Genomic DNA, 22,351 nt, shown 5'->3' with positions numbered 1-22,351 from the left:
AGTGACAACTGTAAAATCTGCTCCATACAAATAATCTTGAAATTTTTCTGTTACACTCCACTTCAGTGCTAAGAATTCAAGTTTATGAGCTGGATAACGACTTTCGCTGGCTGACAACCCTCGACTAGCATAAGCTATTACCCTGAGCTTCCCCTCATGTTCCTGGTATAGGGCAGCACCCAGTCCAGTGGTGCTGGCATCTGTGTGAAGGATGTAAGGTAGTGCAGGATCAGCAAACCCCAGGACTGGTGCAGTAGTAAGTTTGTCGATCAGGGTATCAAAAGCCAGCTGACACTCAGGAGTCCACCTGGAACCAAAAGGTTGCTTTGGATCAAACTGTGGGCACTTAGGAGATTGTACTCTTGAGGGTTTATTAGTTGGGGGGTACCCACGGGTCAAATTGTTAAGAGGCTTGGCAATAGTGGCGTATCCTTTTATGAAACGTCTATAATAGCCAGTAAATCCCAGAAAAGATCTTAAAGATTTCAAATTAGTAGGAATTGGCCAGGATTTCACTGTGGAAATCTTTTCTGGGTCTGTCTCAACACCTTTTTCTGAAACTATATGACCCAAGTATCTGACAGACGTTTGGAAAAATTTACATTTTTCCAAAGAAAGTTTCAATCCAAACTCTTTCAGACGATTTAGAACTCTCAGCAGACGGTTTTCATGTTCTTCAAGACTGTTTGAGAATATGATCAAGTCATCCAAATAAACCAATACCTCTTTCAAATGCAGGTCACCCATACATTTCTCCATCAATCTTTGAAAGGTTGATGGTGCATTTGTAACCCCCTGAGGCATTCGGTTAAACTCCCAAAACCCAAGTGGAGTAACAAAAGCAGTCTTAGCTTTATCAGCTTCATTCATTTCAATCTGATAATAACCAGATTTCAGATCTAGCACTGAAAACCACTTTGATCCTCTGAGAGCTGTAAATGATTCTTCCAGGTTGGGCAAAGCATATGCATCTTTGACAGTTTGTAAATTAAGTTTACGATAGTCAATGCACAGTCGAATGTCTCCATTTTTTTTCTTAACAACAACAATTGGAGATGAGAAAGGGGATTCAGATTCTCTGATAACACCAGCATCCAGAAGTTCACGTAAGTGTTTGCGAACAGCCTCTATATCTTGTGGGTGAATCGGTCTCGCACGATGTTTGAAAGGAGTATTATCATGAAGATTAATGTTTCACTTGCTTGGTACATCCAAAATCTAAATCATGATGAGCAAAAACTTCAGGTACAGCATTTAACTATGTTATGATTCTTTCCTTCCATTCTGATGGTATTGGAGACTCACCAAAATTGATTTTCAAAGATGCTGTTGATGTTTTCTCAGCCATGTGGTTGGTCACATGGTGCTCTGAGATGATACCTGCATAGGCTTCCAGTTCAGCAATGATACTTAAAGCTGGTATGGAAATGACTTGCTTTGTTTCATTGGAAACAGCAACTGGAACCTTATTGAGTGAGTCAAGTTGAAGTGCAACCAGACAGCTACTGACAACCAGGCCACCCGGCAGGCCTGAAACCGGGTGCCGAACAACAGCACACTGACTGGCTGTAGAAGAAAGCTTGGCACGACCCTCGACCACCATTGTGCAACCAGCTGGAATAAGTACAGGAGTTTTACTATGGAGAGTCACAACACCCAAATGATTGCCACAGTTCTGCTGATGCATTAACTGATGCAGAACTGTTTTAAACCCGTATGAGGTAGGTTGGAATGTGGGACAATCACTGGAACAAAACTTTTCATAGAGAATTTCAAGTGTATTCATGCCAATTAGTACTGAAGCTGGAAATCCAGGTCTCACATCAGGAACAACCAAAGCAAGGGTTTCAACTGTTAGTTCACTCCCAATAAAGTCTTTTGGAAAAGTTATTGGTATTTCAACATAACCCAAATATGGAACTTGTTGACCTGCAGCCCCTTCAACATGAAGTAGGTCATTTAATGAATGCACTGGATGATCTGAGAGATGCTCATTGAAGAAAGAAACTGGAATTGTAGTGACTTGTGAGCCGGTATCTAGAAGACATTGAGAGCTGTGGCCAGCAATATTGACTTCTGCTGTACATCTGGATCCGATTAATCCTTTTGGTAAGTTAATTTTGGTTTTTGTCTGCATCTTTGAACACTTAACAGACTCTCTCTCTGTAGGACAAAGTTGGTCCAGCTCAGTTCCTGTTCGTCCCTCAACAGGAACTGGAACTAGTTTAAATGTGCTGTAGGAGAGGGATTTTGTCCCTGTCTCTTCTGTTTGTCATAAAATATTTTCCACTTTGCACTGACCAATGCTGAATTGGGCTCATTATCACATCGAGGCTTAATATGGCCATCCTCCCCACAACGGAAACAAAACCCAGGTTTAGAGCTAGACATGCTGAATTTTACATCTTTAACAGTCTTTTTCACACTAGGCTTTGAAGTAACTCTTCCAGCAAAAGGTAGCTTAGTGCCCATTTGACCTGCTGTTAAAGCAGTGAGCTGCTGCTGTATTGCAGCCATCTGTTGTGAAAGCTGTTTAGTCATGTTATTCAGAGCAACACAAAAGTTAGTTTCCTGATCAGTATGTGCAAACTGGACATGCATTGCCCTAATAAATACTGCAGAATGGGATAACAGATCAAATTAGGCTAATGAAAAGAGATCCCTATGTCCTCCAGCAGCATAAACATATAGCAGCATAAATAAAGAAAATGGCTCCATCTATTTTGAATGAGATATAAGAAAGGTAGAGCAAAGAAAAAGAGAGATATCATTAATGCAATAAATCTGCTTTGCTCTTTCAAATAGTTCTTCTTAAATTACAGTATTTCATCAATTTCATATTTGTTTTCCCTTTAAAATGAAGTTTACAGTAAAACATATTTGTATTTGCTGTTGTTTCTTTTCTCAGTAAAGTGTTAAAGCATCTGATTTTACGTAAACATTATCAAGAGACTTATTTAGTTACCTTTATTGTATTTTTATGTCTGCTGTCAGGGTAAGCCGGCTTGGACAGTGACTCCTGGGAATGGTAATGGTTGTCCTGACTGTTCTCCATTTTAAGGCTATTTTCTTTGGAATGGCTAATATAAAATTGTTTTTGTGAACCTTTTAAATCCTTTACCAGGCTGAAAAACTGCTACAATATCCTTACTGAAGGCCTTGGATGGTTTTTTAACCACAGGAATTCATTTTTTTTATTTACCAGATGCTGGTGAAGATTCTCAGTCATCAAGATCATAGTCATTCCAAAAAGTAAAAAAAAAATAAATAAATTAAAAAAAACACTGGCCTTCAGTGGTTTGTTTTGTTACACTTAACATCCAGGAAGCCTTTTCAATAGTTTTTTTTACTTTTTTGGAATCTTAACAGAGGATTAAGATTGTTGCTTTATGACAGAGAGTCTAACAAGGTGAAGAACAGAAATAAGAGGAACTTAAGACTGAAACAACCAGCACCATACTGGGCTTTGAAGGATTTCCTTCTCCTGGATGAGCATGTGTTGACTGTAGACATTTGCTTGCCTTGTGGGGAGTAGAAGAGAAAAGAACTTCTCAGTTCGTGTGAAATGGAAAAATAAAGTAAGAAATACCAGGAAAAATCGCCCATAATATGAATTTGAGGCCCGATTAAAGTACAACAGCCTGTGGAATCTGTGTCATTCCAGCTGTTGCAACCAGTCAAGGTCATTGTGTCAGTTTGAATGAATGTGTTTCCTTTTATTAAACACAGCGTCTTAGCATTTAGCTTATAAAATTGTGATGACCAAAAAGAAAGTAAAAAAGCTTTAACAACTGGATAAGAAATCAAAAGACAAATCGTTAAGAAAGACAGGTGAGAAAAACCACTGCATAAGTTCCTTAATGGCTTTTTGGCTATTATAGCAACATACACAGAGAAGACATCTATTCCATAATAACATAAATACACATACCACATATAAATATCACCGTTTACACACTGAAATTCGTGTCATAGTATAATCATGATAATCATTGGATCGATTTGTTACATAAAACATTGCCATATATATAAAAGATATACTTGTTGCAAGCTACTTTCCACCTGATCTGCCTTTGGTATTGATATTAGACCATCTTTCATTTATAGTTTATATAAATTAATTGGGACATAAATTTATCTGATGCAAACTTGCATTTTTCCGCAGAGGAGACATTTATTAAACTCGCACTTCTCCCATTTAGGTTTGATGCAATTAAATGCACTTTATTTCATATGAAATGTATTCTTAATACTGCTAAAACTGAATGTATGTATGTTTCCAAATCCAAAGGGCTTAAAAATATCCCCTCCGTGTTCTCTTCGGGTGGAAATAAAATTAGCTGGCTCACACACAAAAATATCTGGGCTTTTTGACCAATGATTCCCTCAGTTTTAAACCTTGCTTGAAAAAAGGGTAAGATTACAGTTACACTATATTGCCAAAAGTATTTGCTCACCTGCCTTGACTCACATATGAGCTTAAGTGACATCCCGTTCCTAATCCATAGGGTTCAATATGACGTCGGTCCACCCTTTGCAGCTAGAACAGCTTCAACTCTTCTGGGAAGGCTGTCCACAAGGTTTAGGAGTGTGTTTATGGGAATTTTTGACCATTCTTCCAGAAGCGCATTTGTGAGGTTGCACACTGATGTTGGACGAGAAGGCCTGGCTCTCAGTCTCCGCTCTAATTCATCCCAAAGGTGTTCTATCGGGTTGAGGTCAGGACTCTGTGCAGGCCAGTCAAGTTCATCCACACCAGACTCTGTCATCCATGTCTTTATGGACCTTGCTTTGTGCACTGGTGCACAGTCATGTTGGAAGAGGAAGGGGCCAGCTCCAAACTGTTCCCACAAAGTTGGGAGCATGGAATTGTCCAAAATGTCTTGGGATGCTGAAGCATTCAGAGTTCCTTTCACTGGAACTAAGGGGCCAAGCCCAGCTCCTGAAAAACAACCCCACACCATAATCCCCCCTCCAACAAACTTTACACTTGGCACAATGCAGTCAGACAAGTACCGTTCTCCTGGCAACCGCCAAACCCAGACCCGTCCATCAGATTGCCAGATGGAGAAGCGCGATTCGTCACTCCAGAGAACGCGTCTCCACTGCTCTAGAGTCCAGTGGCGGCGTGCTTTACACCACCGCATCCGACGCTTTGCATTGCACTTGGTGATGTATGGCTTGGATGCAGCTGCTCGACCATGGAAACCCATTCCATGAAGCTCTCTGCGCACTGTTCTTGAGCTAATCTGAAGGCCACATGAAGTTTGGAGGTCTGTAGTGATTGACTCTGCAGAAAGTTGGCGACCTCTTCGCACTATGCGCGTCAGCATCCGCTGACCCCGCTCCGTCAGTTTACGTGGCCTACCACTTCGTGGCTGAGTTGCTGTCGTTCCCAAACACTTCCATTTTCTTATAATACAGCTGACAGTTGACTGTGGAATATTTAGGAGCGAGGAAATTTCACGACTGGATTTGTTGCACAGGTGGCATCCTATCACAGTTCCACGCTGGAATTCACTGAGCTCCTGAGAGCGACCCATTCTTTCACAAATGTTTGTAAAAACAGTCTGCATGCCTAGGTGCTTGAATTTATACACCTGTGGCCATGGAAGTGATTGGAACACCTGATTCCAATAATTTGGATGGGTGAGCAAATACTTTTGGCAATATAGTGTAGGTGGTTTGGCTGCTTGAAGGAATTTTATTTACAAGGCATTACCTGGACTGCTTCCGGTCTATCTGTACTACAATTGGACTAAAATTACGATTTCTTTAAGTTCTTTCTGTCCCCTTTGCTCAGACTGAACTGGGCAGGAAGCTTTTTGTTCACTCTGCTCCCTCTTGCATAAACCTGAAATTAACAAAAACTTACAGCATATCATTGTCTCCTTTCACATCCAAACTAAAAGTTCTCAAGACTGATTGGAAAACCTGCTTTTCATAGTTTGTTGTTTATTTAATGTTGTTACCTACCTTTAAAATAAATCCAGCATGACTGGACAGCACACCAAATAAACTACTCTGAAAAAACATCTTTAACTGCAATATTGAGGTGGAATTATCCATCCAGATCTAAGAAAATGCAAAGCTTGCTTTTCTAAAGTGATATAGGATGGCTTTTTTTTGTACAAGGCTCGAATTTAGCCCTTAGTTCATCCAGCAGTTCAAACAGAGTATGATTAATAGACATCTCCGTATTATTTTTATTCCTGATAGTCCAGTCTTTCTAATAATTGTCTCTCATCATGCTTGTCTTCTCGCCACAGAGGCCATGTCTTCATAAAGCTCTGCCAGTTTGCTCTTGTCTTGCCTTTAAAATATGCTAAATATAGAGCTACAAATACGAACAGTAATCAGTTTCATGCTTGACAAATCTCATTGCTGATGCTAAATGATTAGATCTGCATATCCTCATATGCAGTATTTAGCTTTTTTCCGACAAAAATAATAGATTCTGTACATTCATGAAGGCAAACCTTAACCTGCTATTCTCCCTCTGCACCCAGTTAGTAGATTTGCTTTGTGCGTGTTAAGAAGTTTGGATGTGTTTCTATATCAGCAAACTTTTAGTAGATCATGCCTTCACTGTATAATTCACACACACACCCTTTTACCTGTATGATATTTATCTGACCCTCTCACAGTTATGTCGTGCAAACTCTTTCAGCCTAACTGACAGTAAATTTAACCCCTTTATCAGCCTAATCAGCCATAGAACATAGGAAACGTTTGGCTTCTACTGAAAATAAAACAGTAGAGACTGTTAAAGCACAGATATAAAGATATAAAATTAAATAAAGATTGAAGAGTGTTCTTTTCTAAATATAATAAATTGTATGGACCATTTATTTCTCTGTCATCTACTATTATCTTTTTGTGTTGCTTCATTTTCATTTGTGCTAATTTCGTTTATTACACTTTGGTCAATAGCTGCTGTTTTAACACCTGCTTAAAAAAAAAAAAAAATCTGTTCTTGGGAATCTGCTCTGAAGTTTCTGAGATGACTCAATTTGGACCAAAGAGTGTCACCGCACCTCCCAAAAAGCTGATACAAATAAAAATGTCACGACACAATAAAGAGATGTGGAACATGATCATATATTAGTCTTATACATGTAGGTTTGCTTATCTTCATCTGTCTGAGTATTTTTATCGATCCATAAATAAAACCCGTTTGAGAGTCTTTATCTCAGAGAGGAATGAAGTCTTAAACATGTTTTTTCAACTGCAGCATGTGCTCAGAAGGGCTGGCGCTTCTCTGATCCAGGTTAAAGTGCAGAACTCAGCTTCTTGACCCCATCTTGACTGCTTCTTGAGACCTCGACACAGAGTTAGGGCTCATTCTACTGACTTCTTGTTCAAGTTTTTCCCTCAATTTGGAAAAACCGGGTCTTTTCCGCGGCTCCTGCTCCCAACAGAGCTTCATTATAGAGTAAACATTAGGAGGACAGTCCTCAGGAGCCTCCATGCGATATCCTCCCTCCACTTTCTCCTTCACCTCTTTCAGAGTCTAAAATACATAAAATAAAGATTAGTGATGAGCAAAACTTAATGTAAAGGTCCTGATCTTCACAGGTTCTAAATAAAAGGCTCTAAACTGCTTAGGGAAATAAAAAAAAATGTCCTTTGAGTAATGAGTGGGTGAGTTGATTACATGTGCAACAGAAACATGTGCAAACTTGTTCAGTTCTGCCTTTATTTAAAAGTATGATATAGTTCCTCCCTAGTGTGGGAGTAACAAAAAGAAAAATGAAGTTTAAAGCAATGGCGTCTAAGGTAATAGCAATAGAAGTTACAATAAAAAATTAAAATGATGAATATCATTCACAGTGCACTTAATATATAAGTATCTCAAAGTGCTTCAAAAAAAAGATGATAATGGTAAAATTTGAATTATGAATATCACTCACAAAAGCTGGAAAAACTGCAATTGCGTAAATATCGGTAAGCAGAGACAGCAGTTGCTTATGGGCCCACAACCTCTTGGGGGCCCCGTCACTGACACCTCATGGGCCCCCTACTCAATTGTAGACTAGGACGTCTCTTTGAACATGTAATGGTACGGAAAATTCCTCTTAAACCCACCTGATACTGAACTGACTGACCAGAACTTATTTATACCGCAACACATGTCAGATTTCAACATGATGGTGAGCCGTTTAAACACAACACCAATTGCAAAGTACTGTAGACAGTGATACTTTTAACTACTATGTTAATAACTGTATATAGTTTATTAGAAGGTTGGTGAAAAATACACTCCTTTAATTTTTTCAAACTGCAATAAAGATCTTAAAAGAACGCTGTATTTGAGTATTTTATTTTTTTACACTACGACTGGAGTTATGGGTTATGATGAACTGACTGAACATATTACGGACGTAACGTGCGTGCAGCATGCAAGACGTCACATCACGTTAGACTAAAACCAGAGCGTAGATTAAACCATAACCGTTTTCGTACAATGTGTAGCGACGATGGATAGCAAAAAGAAGCACTTAAGCAGATTCCAGAAAAGATAAAGGAAGAGCTGCTGGAAGAACGGAAACATTTTCAGAAAATAAACACTTTCTTTCAAAGAAACGAAGAGGGAGAGGTGGATGTTGCTGCTACCAGTCCAGTGAGTAAAGATTGCGACCAAAAGAACAATGCATAACGTGTGTGAATAACCTGCAACTAGGGACAATGTTTTTGAAAGACTAGTACTGTGCATAGCAATGACTGCATGTCTCAAAGAGATGTTGCTTACGATAATTTTGCCTTTTGTTGTGTCGTTACGGCACTGAAGAACTGACTTTTTACCACCCCTTTCCAGCCCCCTTTCTAATGCTATGTTCACACAACTGGATTTGAGTGGCAAAAAAGCGTATCGTTGATGCTTGTTTACATTAAAGTCAGACGAGGGTCAAGTAAAGGTCAAGTACATGTGAATGTATCATAACAGACAGTTGAGGAAGGAGCCACGGTCAGACAGCGACATTAAGCTAAACACAGCCTTTTAAAGGCTATGTATGGTCGTTTAAAAACATCATGCCACAATTTTTAAGTTAATTCATTGTTTCTCATTTTGTTTTAAATGCATAACACTTGTTGTCTGGGCTGCACAGTGGAGCAGTGGGTAGCACTGTTAGCTTGCAGCAAGAAGGTTCTAAGTTCGATTCCTGGCTTGGGGTCTTTCTGGATAGAGTTTGCACATTCTTGTCCAAACTCTATCTATCTGCCCTGCGATAGACTGGCAATCAGTCCAGGGTGAACCCCGCCTCTTGCCCATTGACAGCTGGAGAAAGTAATTAGCACCCTTCACGACCCCATAGAGATAAGCGTGATGGAAAATGGATGGATGGATGACTATTCTCTGATTTTTGCTTCATTATTGCATAGATTTTGAAACCGATTTTCAAACCAGCTAAATATGGATGCAAAACAGCAACTTCAATCATTTCAGGTTTGTTAAATCATGTATATAATCATATCTTTCAACCATCAGTTTGCTGGGTTTGGTTAAAAATATATATTCTGCATTAAACATGAATGCTTTGGCTGTTCTGCTCCTCTTACACACACAAATAGATTTGCATCTTGTATGAACATCAGCTTTGTACGTGTTTTATACACCCCAACCTTTTGAAAATAATTTTTGATTCATTATAAATTTTGTTCAATATATTAATATAATGACTGGTTAAATGTATTAATATCAAAAGGTTATGAAAGTATTTTGATTGATTTTACAAAAAAACTAAGTAGTATCTGCTAATGACTAGTTTCTTGATCAGGTGGTTATAATTCAGGATGATCTTATCAAGAAAATTAGTATCTCTTGGCCAGTTAATGCATCCTGCAGCAGTGTGCAACACTTTAGATAAATAAACATTCAGAGATGTTACTAAGAAGAAGTGATACATACCATCTTAGGGTACGGCTGCCGACCATAAGCAAAGATCTCCCACAAAAGGACACCATAACTCCACACATCTGACTTTGTGGAGAACTTCTATGAAAGGCAACAGATGCAAAATAGAGAGATACGGCTTTAAAAGGGAATTTTATTCAAATTTAGGTAAGATCAATAGAACTGAAGAAAAACAGACAAAGAACAGACATATAAGATGCTAATTAAAGTGTGTGATGGTATCTTTATCATCACAGACGCCTCTTACTGCTATAGTTCCCCTTTAGTCTTTTTTTGTTTTAAAACTGAAACGTGAAAACATGGTCTGCAGATGTTGATTATCATCAGGAAATTGATAAGATAACACACAGAGCTACTAGTTCAACTGAGTGTCTTCTCTTTACACACAGACTGAGTAAAAATGAACTTTATTAAGTGGATGTTATTTGTCAGAACATCTATCAATAAATCCTTTGTTCAGTTTAATTGCACAAGAGAAAAAATGTCAAACTTAGTGCATAACAGAAATTGAGCAGTAAAAAAGAGGGGGTCATTCCTTCTTAAAGTAAGAGTTTGCTAGATACCTCTTTCCTGAGAGCTTCAGGAGCGGTCCATTTGACCGGCAGCTTGGCTTTGTCCAGCTCTTTGGAGTCCACCTTTGCCAGGCCAAAGTCACTGACCTTTGCCACACTCTCATCAGAGATCAGGACGTTTCGCGCTGCCAGATCTCTGTGAACCATCTTTTTTGACTCCAGGTACTCCATGCCCTCACACACATCACTGGCCAAAGCACATAAATGAAAAATACAACATGGGGACATCAGAATTTGAACATAGTTACTGAAAAGAAAATGAAAACTACTCTAAACAGCACTGATTCATAGTTTGATCAGACTCACAGAGCAAAGCGCAGCAGGTGAGCAGAGTTTACAACAGATCGCCCTCTTGTCCTGAGAAAATTCACAAGGTTTCCCTGCAACAAACAACAACATCAGAAACACAGTGTTTACAAATCAAACAAAAATAGACAAAATATAACTAGTAGGGCTGCAACTAACGATTATTTTGCAAATCGATTAATCTGTCAATTATGTTTTCGATTAATATCGGACAGCAGATGATTCCTTAAAGAAGACGTTTTAGGAAATGAAACCAGTGAAACTAAAACTTTTTCATTTCAGGAGTTCTGGATAGAGCATATGGACATATGAAAACGTTTTTTTTATCATAAGTGCAAAATGTTTATATATTTTTCTTAAATTTATGATATAATTGCTGCTTTAAGTGTTGTGCTTTGAGCTAGATTATTGTTTTAGAGTCTCTATACGGTTGAAATTTAATCAATTAACAAATTAGTTGACAATTATTTCAATAAATCGATTGATTACAATTGGTCTGATCATTGTTTAAGTCCTAATAACTAGAAAATTAAAGGTAAAGTAAACCAGAAGGAAAGAGTGAAATTGGGCTTATACTTTAGCGCCCTCTTGTGGCAGTAAAAAAATCAAAATATATCTTCAGTATTTTCTTTATAAAAATAAGTATTTTCTTTAGAAATAAATAAATAAATATAGAAATAAATATAGAAATAAATATTTTCTTTATGATGAAATAAATGCAATCATAATAAAACAGAAAACTAACCCAGCCAATGTAATATACCCCCCAAAATCAAAATAAATAACTTATCAAACAACGATTGAGCTGTTTGTATGAATGCAGAGGTTTAGTGATAAATAAAAGCCAAACATAAATGAATATAGACTCTTTCTTACTTTTTTAGAAGAGTTTCTATTTATATCAAAGCTAAAATAAATAAGCAGAAGTTGCGGCTTCCATCTGTGATCAGCTCGTAACTGTGGCGGCGCATTCATTATAAGAGTCAATTTAATTTATCTAAAGTTGCCACCAGATTTATCATTTCTACATTAAGGTCATATAGGCCGGCACATTTCAGGACGGAGTTCTTCATAGGCCTTTTACTATTAGATTAAAATAAGTCTTTTGATTTACCTCTCACCCATTCACCTATCAACCCCCAATGCCCTGATGCCGTAAAGATGATATATGGACTTTTTTCCTGAGATAAAGTGATAATATTTGGAGTTGTAACTTCAATCGTCATTGAAAGCAAAAGATCAGGGTTCTAACATCCAAGACTTGGAGCTCATCAGCTAAAATAAATAATCAAAATATCAGTGGAGATATATAAAAAGTTGATTAGCAATTATAAGCATAGTTAAACTGCTATGATAGCAATAAATATTTCCAATATTTATTAAGAAGCATTTAATTAAAGGATTTTTGGATTTAGGTATACCTTGGTCATAAGCTCAGTGACAATGTGGAGCCCCTTGTGAAGGATGACCCCAAGCAACCGCACAAGGTTTTTATGCTGCAACTTCCTGGAACAAGAGAACCGACAAAGTAAGAAGTGAAAGCAAGTGAACTAAAGCACAGTTGCATTCAGAAGTTTGCATATATCTATTATTGGCATTCAGTTTATATCAATCTTTGATTTTTTTTTTTTTTTGTATGCCTTTAAGCTAGTGTAATGAACATTTGCATAATTGTCAGTGTGATACAAAAAATAACTTCAATGATTTTATAAAAACAGGAATTATGTGCAAACGTTTGAAACAAAATTATATTTTTTTCACAGGTTTAAAATTATGTTTTAATTGCCTTAGAAACTTTCAGCTGCTACACCAAACCGTTTCAGAGCTCAATCAAATTGCCTACCTAGACCAGGGGTCAACAACCTTGTTGAAACTAAGAGCTACTTCATGGCTGCCAGGCCTATACGGCGGATGATAAATCTGCTATGACCAATCATGGTGGCGCTCACACTGAGCCTGGTTGATCTGGAGGTTTATCTCCCACTAAAATAAATTGCATTCCTCTCCACTGTCACTGCATGCATGCTTAATATGACTGTTTGCTGCAATGAAAAAATGCCAACGACTACCCGTGTCACTTCAGGCTGATCCAGGAGGAACGAATCCTGCAAAGACAATGATTCAATGCAATGTGCTGAGCAGTTTGATAACCGCCCTAGATCAAGAGTAAGTAGGTTAGTTGGTATCACCATATCAAACCCAAAAACCACCAACAGTTAAAAAGATTCTTACCCTGAGATTGTGGGGCAGGACTGTTTAATACATTTGTTTACTTCAACTCAATCAACAGCTGGAAAGAAGTAATACCAGGATAAACAGACTGATGTTGAACATTTGGAGGGATTTTCTTAAAGCTCTTAAACCATCAGACCAAATAATATGAATAAAGTCTACCTCATCAGGTAGGAACAGCGCTCATTCATGCAGCCAGATATTTGACAGAAGCACATTATTGAAAAGCAACTTTCTAAAGGACATTAAACTAAACATTTGTGGTTACAATGAACCCTGTGTGGATGTAGAAAATTTACAATAAATGTATACATATACACCATGGTGTACGTTTAATTTTCTTATTGAATCACAATGGTTCATATAAATCATCAAAAGGCTGATAAATAACACATTTCCATGCCGGTGATAGTGTGCTTTTTGGAGTCAATAATTGATGAATAGGCTTTGATTGTGTTCAAGATAATTCAAACTGAAAATGTTTTTAAACTCACGTCATAACAGCAGTTTCCTGCATGAAGGCCTGGGCTGTAACGTCGCATTTTATGGTCTTCACCGCCACCATCTGACCCATGTACTCTCCCTGATAAACAGCTGCAGGTTGGAAAAACATACACATTGCTTATACCTCTTAAAACATTCCTGGTTTCAACTTACATTCCATGTCTTCTAATGTTCTTTATCTTAAATAAGAGTGCAAAGCTAAAACGACAGCATTGAAAAGCACACCAGAATTAAAATATCTTTCAACAAGTGGGTTATTAACAAATGGCTTTGTAAAGTTCTGGTTTGAATTGTGGATCATGACATTTGTGGATGAAAATTAAAGCAGCACCTCAAACAAGTTGCTTTCTTGTGTAAAATCATGTAAAAATAATATAAAGAAGCCAGCCTTAATATTAAGATAAACATGCTGAAAGGCCACTAAGGAGAGAAGAACCAATGCCTTAAAGATTCAGATTTTGCAAAAAATGCATATACAGCAACAAAGTCCTTTATTTTTGGAGACGTAATGTGGGCTGAATAAATTAAAATGCAGGTTTGTTAAAAATTGTAAGGTACAGTGGTGGCAGCATCATGGTGTGGGGATGTTTTCTGCATAAGGGATCATATAGAATGATACCCAAAACATCTGAGCCAAGTCATTTAAGGTAATTCTACCAAATACCAAGAGAAAGTTTGAAAGACTGTCTCAGCATTCAGACGTTTGGCTGTTAAAGATCATTTTGATAATCTTGACCAGGTTAAAACGTTACAATAACTAAATGTATCATTCCATACAGTGTATATCCGATTTTAATTATACTGTATACATTATATGTGTGTGGTGGTGTTATTTTTTTCTTTTTCGAAGTCTTGATTGCTTTAAAAATCTTTTACTACGGTCTAATTCTATAATAACAGTGGCTTGCATGTCACACTTTTATCAATATGTACTTCCCAACAACTGATACTATCAAAAGGCTGCTTGGTTTCCTGTTGTCATTTCTGACTTCCCCCTTAGAAAACTGGTCATTTTTTCACCACACAGTAGCAGATATAAAAACATATATATATGCACATCAAACAAAGCTGACCTCCAAATTCTCCTTCTCCAATGTTTTCTCCCAGCGTAAGCTTCGTAATGTCCAACAGCCAGCCAGCTATAAAGAAAACACATTCATAATGACCAAAAACATTAAACCATATAACAATCGTTAGCTCATTTTATTTTTTAATCCAGGAGGAGTGTTTTTGCACAGAAATATCGAGCCACAACTTGACTCTGAGCTTACTTTTAGATAACTCCTGCTCAGCTGACTTAGCTCCTTGTTTCTTCCTGGGCTTCATCAGAGTTGTGGTGAGGGATCCTTTATTCTTTGAGTAAAACTGCAATGAAGGAAAACAATTATATATAAGAAGGCAATATTTTTACGCCAATTCTCTGGAAGGAAAATCACCTAAATTTACCTGAATTTAACTAAAACAGGAAGCGCTAATTGTGTCAGATAGATTATTTTGGTTGTTCCAGTCATAGTCCTCCCTCCGTTTCCTCAACAGAAGTGAGTTTACAGAGTGATTCAGACTAAAATGACGCCTGCAGCCCAGTGATAAAGATGCTGCAGGCCGAGTCTCCGTGCAGGCTTAGATAGAAGATGTAGGACAAAAAAACCATAAAAGGACAAAACTGAATGTGGTTTTGTGCTACGACGCAATATTTGTGAGGCTAGTTTATATTGAATGTCCTGCATCCTCTCTTAGCTTAGTTATAGGCTAATTCATTTCCACAAATGTCTGGCTTTAATATAGATATTTTAATGTGGATTTTAAATTGTTAATGAAACCCCCTACAACATTTAAAAACAAGAATTAGCGGTTTGGTTTCCTGTGTTTTTTGTTTTTTTCTTCTTTTTCTATTTTTGCTATGTGTAAAGGTTAAGAACAGAGTTTGTTGAAGATCGAAAATTGAACAAAGGTGACATTTTTTTTTTCCCCTTATGAATGTGTTGACATTTTTTAATGCATGTTGACCAAACCTATAACATTAAGATGTCTAATTGGAATGGAAGAATTCATCTTGATTCATTATTCATCTTAAATTATTTAAAAGTGATGTGGTTTCTATATGTTTCAGAAACACCAACTACTTAAGATATAGATCTCAGATATATATATATTTATTTTATTAAAAACTATTAAAGTTCTAAGATTTGGGTTTAATGCTGAACTAAAGAAGGTCTCTAAAAACATATTGTATATGTATCCAATCAGTGTATTTCATTTACTTCAATCATGTCAATGAGGTTGTAGAAGTACTGCTTGTTGTCAATTGTCAGCTTGTTGTCCTGGTATATCACTCGGTAATGGAAGACCTCGTTGGAGAAGCTGACACACAGGACGTAGTCGCCCGGATGGCGGATGCTTTCTCGCACCAGGAACAGGCCATCCTCTGCTGGCTGCAGCTTCCCCACCGCTGCCTGCCCAGAGATCTTCCCATGAAACCAACTGAGGCAAAACATTACAGAGCTGTTAATACATATTAACATGTATGAGATAAACTTATAATTAGAAACCAACTAAAAATAAGAAGTATCTATAAAGATAGCTGTAAAATAAAGAGAAAACACAGCACATTCTTCTACTAACTGTCACAAAGCAAAGCGCTTACAACCATGTGGCAGTGGATGCAGAACAGCAAAAATAGATATTTTTTAATAACTCTCTATGATCTGTGCAGATACATAGTATCTTGAATATAAGGAAATAAATATCTTAATGAGGTAGCACAAAGGGCAAATACAAATAATAATAAATATTTGCAGATTCATGTTGATAATATTGTGAAATGAATCCTTTAATCTCTCAAAGACTGGCAGGATAAACTAAAAATAAAGTATGATTATTCATACCAGCTTATTGATCTGCTTGTCAATGCCACTGGTACAAACAATAATGGATCTTTGATGTTATTTTTATTTTTTTTTATGCCTCACTGGGACATTAGCTGTAGAAGATGAACATTTATTTTTATGCTAAAAGACTGAAATGTTAAGCATTAATGATTGATTATTGACTAAAGGGTTGGGGGTCCATGATGTCCCATGTGGTGTGGTAAGGTCTTCATCTTTACTGGATTTTAGTTTACAAACAATTAGATAAAATTTGAAAGGCTTTTTATTTCAATCCAACTGGTCAGCTCCTTCTTTGTTAGTAACCGCTGGAAATAATCGGCTCTTTGCAATAGTAATCCATCGTTAAATCCCACCAGCTGAAGCCACAGGTTACCATAAGCTGCATCTGACTGAAGGTGCAGCTGCAAGCAGTGCAACAAGCAGGAATGTTTGGGTTGAGCTTCAAATGGTGGTTTTATTGGTTATGTGATTATTATAAAAGATAACCAGACAGCTGAACAAGTAGTTTGGCTAAAATGCGGACAGGTCATTTCATAAATACAGCTTCTCACTCTCTCATTTCAGAAGCTGATAACACAATCTGACACATAACAGTAGCACCGAGAAGAAAAAAGAAAAAAAAAAAACTAGCTTGATAAAAAAAAAATTTGCTTTCATAACTGATATGGAAAGAAAAATTTAATTAACTTAAACATATTTGACCCGGGACTCAATCCGCAGGATGTCTGGATATTTTACCTCTGTAGGACCTTAACACCCTATACCTATACAATCTATACATTCTCTTCTACAACACCTTGTAACAGAGCTGTGAACATGCACATATAGATTCTATCAATTTAAATAACCAGATTTCTACAAAGCAGGAAGGGTTTTAATACTAGGCGGCAGGAAAATTAGATGATTCTTTAAAAATATCATGCAGGTAAATGCTGTAGAGCCACTGCTTGCAACTGTTTTAATCTATCCTTTCTTCCAACCTTGACCTCTTAATAAATTGATTGCTTTTGCTGGTGGGTAAGTTCCTTCAATTATTTTTATAACTGCCGACTAGGGCTGGGTAAAAAAATCGATTTAATCGATTTTGAATCGATTCCTTTACATTTTTGCAAAATCGATGTCTAGGGAATGAGATTGATTCATTTTATAGTGAAAACATGGAAAAGATGCACTCAAGATTACTTCAAGCCAGACAGCTGCAAATATAGCTAATAGGTTGACTGAAGACATTAACGAATGGGGGCTGACCAGCGTACACCCTGTAGTTGTTACAGACAACGCTGAAAATATGGTTTGTGCATTGAAGATAATGCAGCTCATGCATGACTGCTGTGTCATGTCTGCTTGCTCGAGTGAGGCTTCACTTTTTCACTTTTCACAAACAAGTTTGCACCGTTGAGACAGTTTTGTTCACACCTCATGTTTAAACTTTCTGATTTACAAGTTTTCACTTTGCGTTAATGTGACAGGAAAAAATTAAATACATGAGTATTTTGAAACACAGTTGAACCAGGACTTTGGCGAAAATACCCAGCCCTATGCCGACAACGCATTTCCTTTAGGGGACATTAAAGTAAGTCTTATCTTTTCATATTAATTTCATCTTATCTTTTTATACATTTTAATAATAGTTTTAGCATATTTGTGATCAATCTGGTGTTTTTAAGCGTAAATAGAAAAAACTCTCATATGTTTTATTCTGCTTTAGTCAGTCCAAGATGAAAAACAATTTAACCTATTAGTGTGGTATTACTATCTTTTCTAAAATAGAATTCCAGGAAGTTATAGTACATTTCTCCTTTAGTTTACTATTGCTGACACAGAGGTGCATTACCCATCAGACAACCAGAAAAAGATAAAAACCAAATTTGTCAGGGGTCTTCAATAATAAACATTTTTATGCAATATGTGAAGGTAGTTTAAATGTTAGATAGCAAAATTGTATTGAATGAATATAGCATGTCTGTGATTTAAGTTGTCTTAACAGAGGTATGCTTAAATCTTGGCTCCATCCCATCTCTGTTTGCTTTAAAATTAATCTCTGCTTAACACAGAAGCTCCTACGAGAATCATCTTAAAGATAAATTAAGCTGTCCTTTATAGACGACTGACATGGGGCATCATAACAGGAAGTGGAGAGCTTTATCTTTAAATAGCGTTTGCTTGCTTCTCAAGGATCTACCCACACAGCGTGGTGGTATAAGCTTCAAAGACCTGAACAGAGAAGCAGCTCACAGCTTAAGATTTCATTTCAAACTTTCTCAAAAGGATTTGTTGAGAGGGTAAGGAAGATGAGACTTACGGCATGAGGCTGAGACTGGGGTCTACTCGTAGGGCCTCTCTCTCACGCACATTGTTGGAGTTTATCAGCCCCTCTTCTGCTGAGCTGTTGTGTCTGGCGATGTAAAAGCCCTTTTTCTAAAAGAGGAGCAATGTTTGCCTTTCAAATTTAACAGCAAACAACAAAGCTTTTACAACTTTTGCAGAATTTTTGATGAGACAGTACCGTGCTTGTATCGACTATAGTGAGAATATCTCCCTTGTGGTAAACCAGCTCTCCAGGTTTAGCTTTCCTGCTGTCACACTTGGCTACACACTGGGTACCAGGAGCCCAGCTCATCTGTAAAATAACAACGATACCAGCATCAGTTCAAGCATCCTCCTGCAGGCTTCCTACCTGCAGCCTACTGGGCATGTTAAACAAATTATTATATGCCCCAAAAAGAACAAAGCAAGGGAACAAACTCAGCACATGCTGCATTCAGAAGATGTGTACATCTACTATTCTCAGAAAGTTAAAATATACATTGACCTGAAACAATACTTGGTTAAACATAAAATCTACCATCTTAATAATCAGGTTTTGGTTAGATAAGCTTCTATTTTCTTTCTTGCATCTGTAAACATGATATCATTGCTTTGTAATCTTTTAATGTTCTCCAAGACATTAAAAACAAATTGAGGCACATCTGTGGAGGTTTCTATGGCCCCCATTCAAACTGCTAAATTTTTTGTTATTATGGGGAAAATAAATCCATCAAGATATCAGAAAGAATAGTATGTCTCCACTGGTAACCATTTCCTTCAGTGGGTAGGCCTACAATGCACGGATCACTAAAAGTTCGTCATTTTCTATCACCATATGGCCTAGTGATAAGACAGCTATTAAAGCATTTTAGTATGAAAAGTAGGCCTACTTATCGATGGAACAAAAGCGTTCTTCAGTCAAAAGAGGGCGAAACTTTCGAGCTTGAAACACCAAACCTGTTGTCAGCATGTTTGGCTCCGACGGGACTTGTGGACTTAAGAAACTAGGTCACTGTTTTCACATGTTCACAAAACAAAACCCATAAGTCAGCAACTTCTTCCATATGCTGATTCTCTAAATGTTTTACAAATAGTGAAGTTAAGCTAAACAAATAAAAGTGAATCAAAGCTTCTTTTTTGTACTGAGTGGCAGCTAAACAGGTTCATATAAGAATACTTGTAAAATACTATTGATTTAAAAGATACTGAGAAACCGCCTCACATCATCCAACTTGTGCAACAAACTGTTTTTACTGGCTTATTAAACAACAAGAGCAACTCGTATAAAGAGAACTTGAGAGTTCGAAAGAAAACAGCTATCCTTTCAACCATGCCATTTGTTTTATTTTATTCATTACTTCATTAGCAGACCTTTGTATAAAATGTCAAAAAAATGCTCCATTAAATGAAATTTTCTGAGACCGCTTTCAAGCACACATTTCCGGCAAAGGAACAACAAAAAGTGAGTGTGGGAGACACAGGAGCGCTTTATGGAGGTGCAAAGTTAGGAAGATTCTCAGGCCTTTGACTGAGGGGGCCCAAAAGTACAAGAAAAGATTTGTCCCTCTATATTTTTCAAATATAAAAAGAAAATCCAGCAGTGAAATAAATTATCTTTGTGTTCTCCCTGATTTTTAATTAGTAAACAGCGAAACAAAGTATGAATATATTGAAAATATGAATAGATTTCTATACTAATAAACTACCATACCATAAATATATTATATTGTATCATAATATTTTGTACCATTCACAGACATCTATAAATCTTGATCGTTCTCATGAGCAGCCTGAAGCAGCCGCACAAAAAATACATTCTTTTTTTCCATTACATGTATGCATGAAGGAAAGACATTTTTTCTCAGGGCCAGCATAAAAATTATCTGTCCTTTAATACGGTCATAGTGAAACCTAATAAGAATATATTTTCACAATCCAAAACCTATCTTCTATTCATGTGTACATAGATACAGCTATGCCTTTCTGTTTTAAATAAGCTGTTACTATTTTGATAGGATATAAATATAAAGTTCATGTATAGTTAACGTTTTCACATTATAATAGCTTTCCTTTGTAAAAATTTTACAGTAAAAATGACATTAAAAATGTAAATGATACCCTTTAGGGCATTCTTATGGCAGTATTAAAGCTTGCATACATTTTTTTGGGGGTGGGCAATATCAATGTCTTTCATGGGGCTCCAATCCTTGGCGGCGCCCCTGGAGAGACATCACAATATTATAGACATATTTCATTTTGTGATAATTGTAGGTTACATAACGAAGTTTAAGCATGAGCAGAGGTGTAGCCAGAATGTTTTTATAAGGGTGGCCAGGCAAAAACCAATGTACACTGAGGGGTGGCTGAAGTGGACAGGCGCCAGAACTTCGGGGTCAATCTACCCTGTTCCAAAAGGAAAATTAATGAGCAAAACATCCATCTTTTTTTTAAATGAAGACAAACTATACTTTCCTACAGCCTTTGCTAACAAATAGACTTATATTTAAACATCTGTGCTTTCTAGATAAAAGATATAGTGAGTAAAATTATTTCACGTTTGAGTTCTGGGGTGAACATCTTTTCCATTGTCATTACTTACCTACTTTTATCAATAGTCATTCTGCATAAAATTGATATTTACAAGTACTAATATCTACATAAATTGATTACTTAATTATTTTTTATTAAAATAATTATTGATCTATGATTTCACTGAAGACTCCTGACTTGCAGGAGATACATAATTCTCTTTACCCAATAAAACACAAAATCTAGTTGTGAAGAGAGCATGAGTTATGCAATTATCATCTTTAATGTTAATATATTGATGTGCATAATTAACCACAGTGCTTTTTGTTGTCAATTGTTAATATATGAAAAATGTAAATGTTTTAAATATTCCACTTGAGAGTATTACGGTTGCCACCATCTTTATTAGAGGGAAAAAATTTGGTAGCGGTGGCCACAGGGGTTGCCAGTGATTGGCTTGGCCTGGCCCCCCCCATCTAACAGCTTGAAAGAATGGTCTATAATAATGGATAATTATGGCTGAATTTGGATTTAATTTTATAATAGCTGAATGTCTTTATTCAGATGTACAAGTTCAATTCAAACTTTTCAGGTAATGTCAGTTCTATATTTGCAAACCTGAATGGAATCTAAAAAGGTGAATAAATTACTGTATTTACCTTGTAGCCAATGATGCTGGATGCTTGGAAAACTTGAATTGAAATCTTGCAGAAAACCGGAGCTTTGCTGAAGGACGGGATGAAATTAAAAAGATGAAATTCTGCTTAAAAGCAGAATGTAATCCGATGAAGGTGACGGACAGAGACTAGGGTCAATATTTGCTGTTGTTAAGGAAACACTTTGACAGAGTCTTTAAGGAGAGGAGACAAGCTGAGAAACACAGTAACCCCACGGAGCCAGGCTTTAAATACACAGCAAAAAAATATTTAACTCCCAATTCGTTTCAGTCAGCTTCCATTGCGCAGACATCCCAGCCGGACCAGTCCACCTCTGTAGTCCTGAGCGTCTTCAACTGCGAGACACTTCCTCAACATCTGGGAAAATGTGCCGCAAATTCAGATAGGCGGCGCAAGAAGTGACGCACTGCAAGTTTGTAT

At 37.0% G+C, this 22,351-nt stretch overlaps 1 protein-coding gene across 2 annotated transcripts; it reads right to left on the bottom strand.

The window, feature by feature from the left end:
• Positions 1-5,683: 5,683 nt before the first annotated feature.
• matk (megakaryocyte-associated tyrosine kinase) lies at positions 5,684-22,278 on the bottom strand. 2 transcript variants are annotated; one of them, XM_038288584.1, is made up of 13 exons: positions 21,914-22,278; positions 20,884-20,944; positions 18,925-19,038; positions 18,721-18,836; positions 15,792-16,011; positions 14,802-14,895; positions 14,604-14,669; positions 13,521-13,620; positions 12,216-12,300; positions 10,795-10,868; positions 10,480-10,675; positions 9,911-9,997; positions 5,684-7,513 (listed from the first exon to the last, which is right to left on the bottom strand). In XM_038288584.1, the coding sequence occupies exons 2-13, from the start codon at positions 20,917-20,919 to the stop codon at positions 7,286-7,288; spliced, it is 1,416 nt and encodes a 471-aa protein (XP_038144512.1). In that variant the 5' UTR covers positions 20,920-20,944; positions 21,914-22,278; the 3' UTR covers positions 5,684-7,285. The 2 variants fall into 2 exon arrangements, with proteins under 2 accessions (XP_038144512.1, XP_038144513.1); XM_038288585.1 differs by lacking the exon at positions 20,884-20,944.
• Positions 22,279-22,351: the final 73 nt, after the last annotated feature.

The sequence above is a fragment of the Cyprinodon tularosa genome, unplaced genomic scaffold (assembly GCF_016077235.1).
Source record: "Cyprinodon tularosa strain WSP-4 unplaced genomic scaffold, ASM1607723v1 ctg259, whole genome shotgun sequence".
NCBI lineage: Eukaryota > Metazoa > Chordata > Actinopteri > Cyprinodontiformes > Cyprinodontidae > Cyprinodon > Cyprinodon tularosa.
The sequence above is the reverse complement of the archived record's forward strand: the minus strand, read 5'-3'. Positions and strand labels throughout refer to the sequence as shown.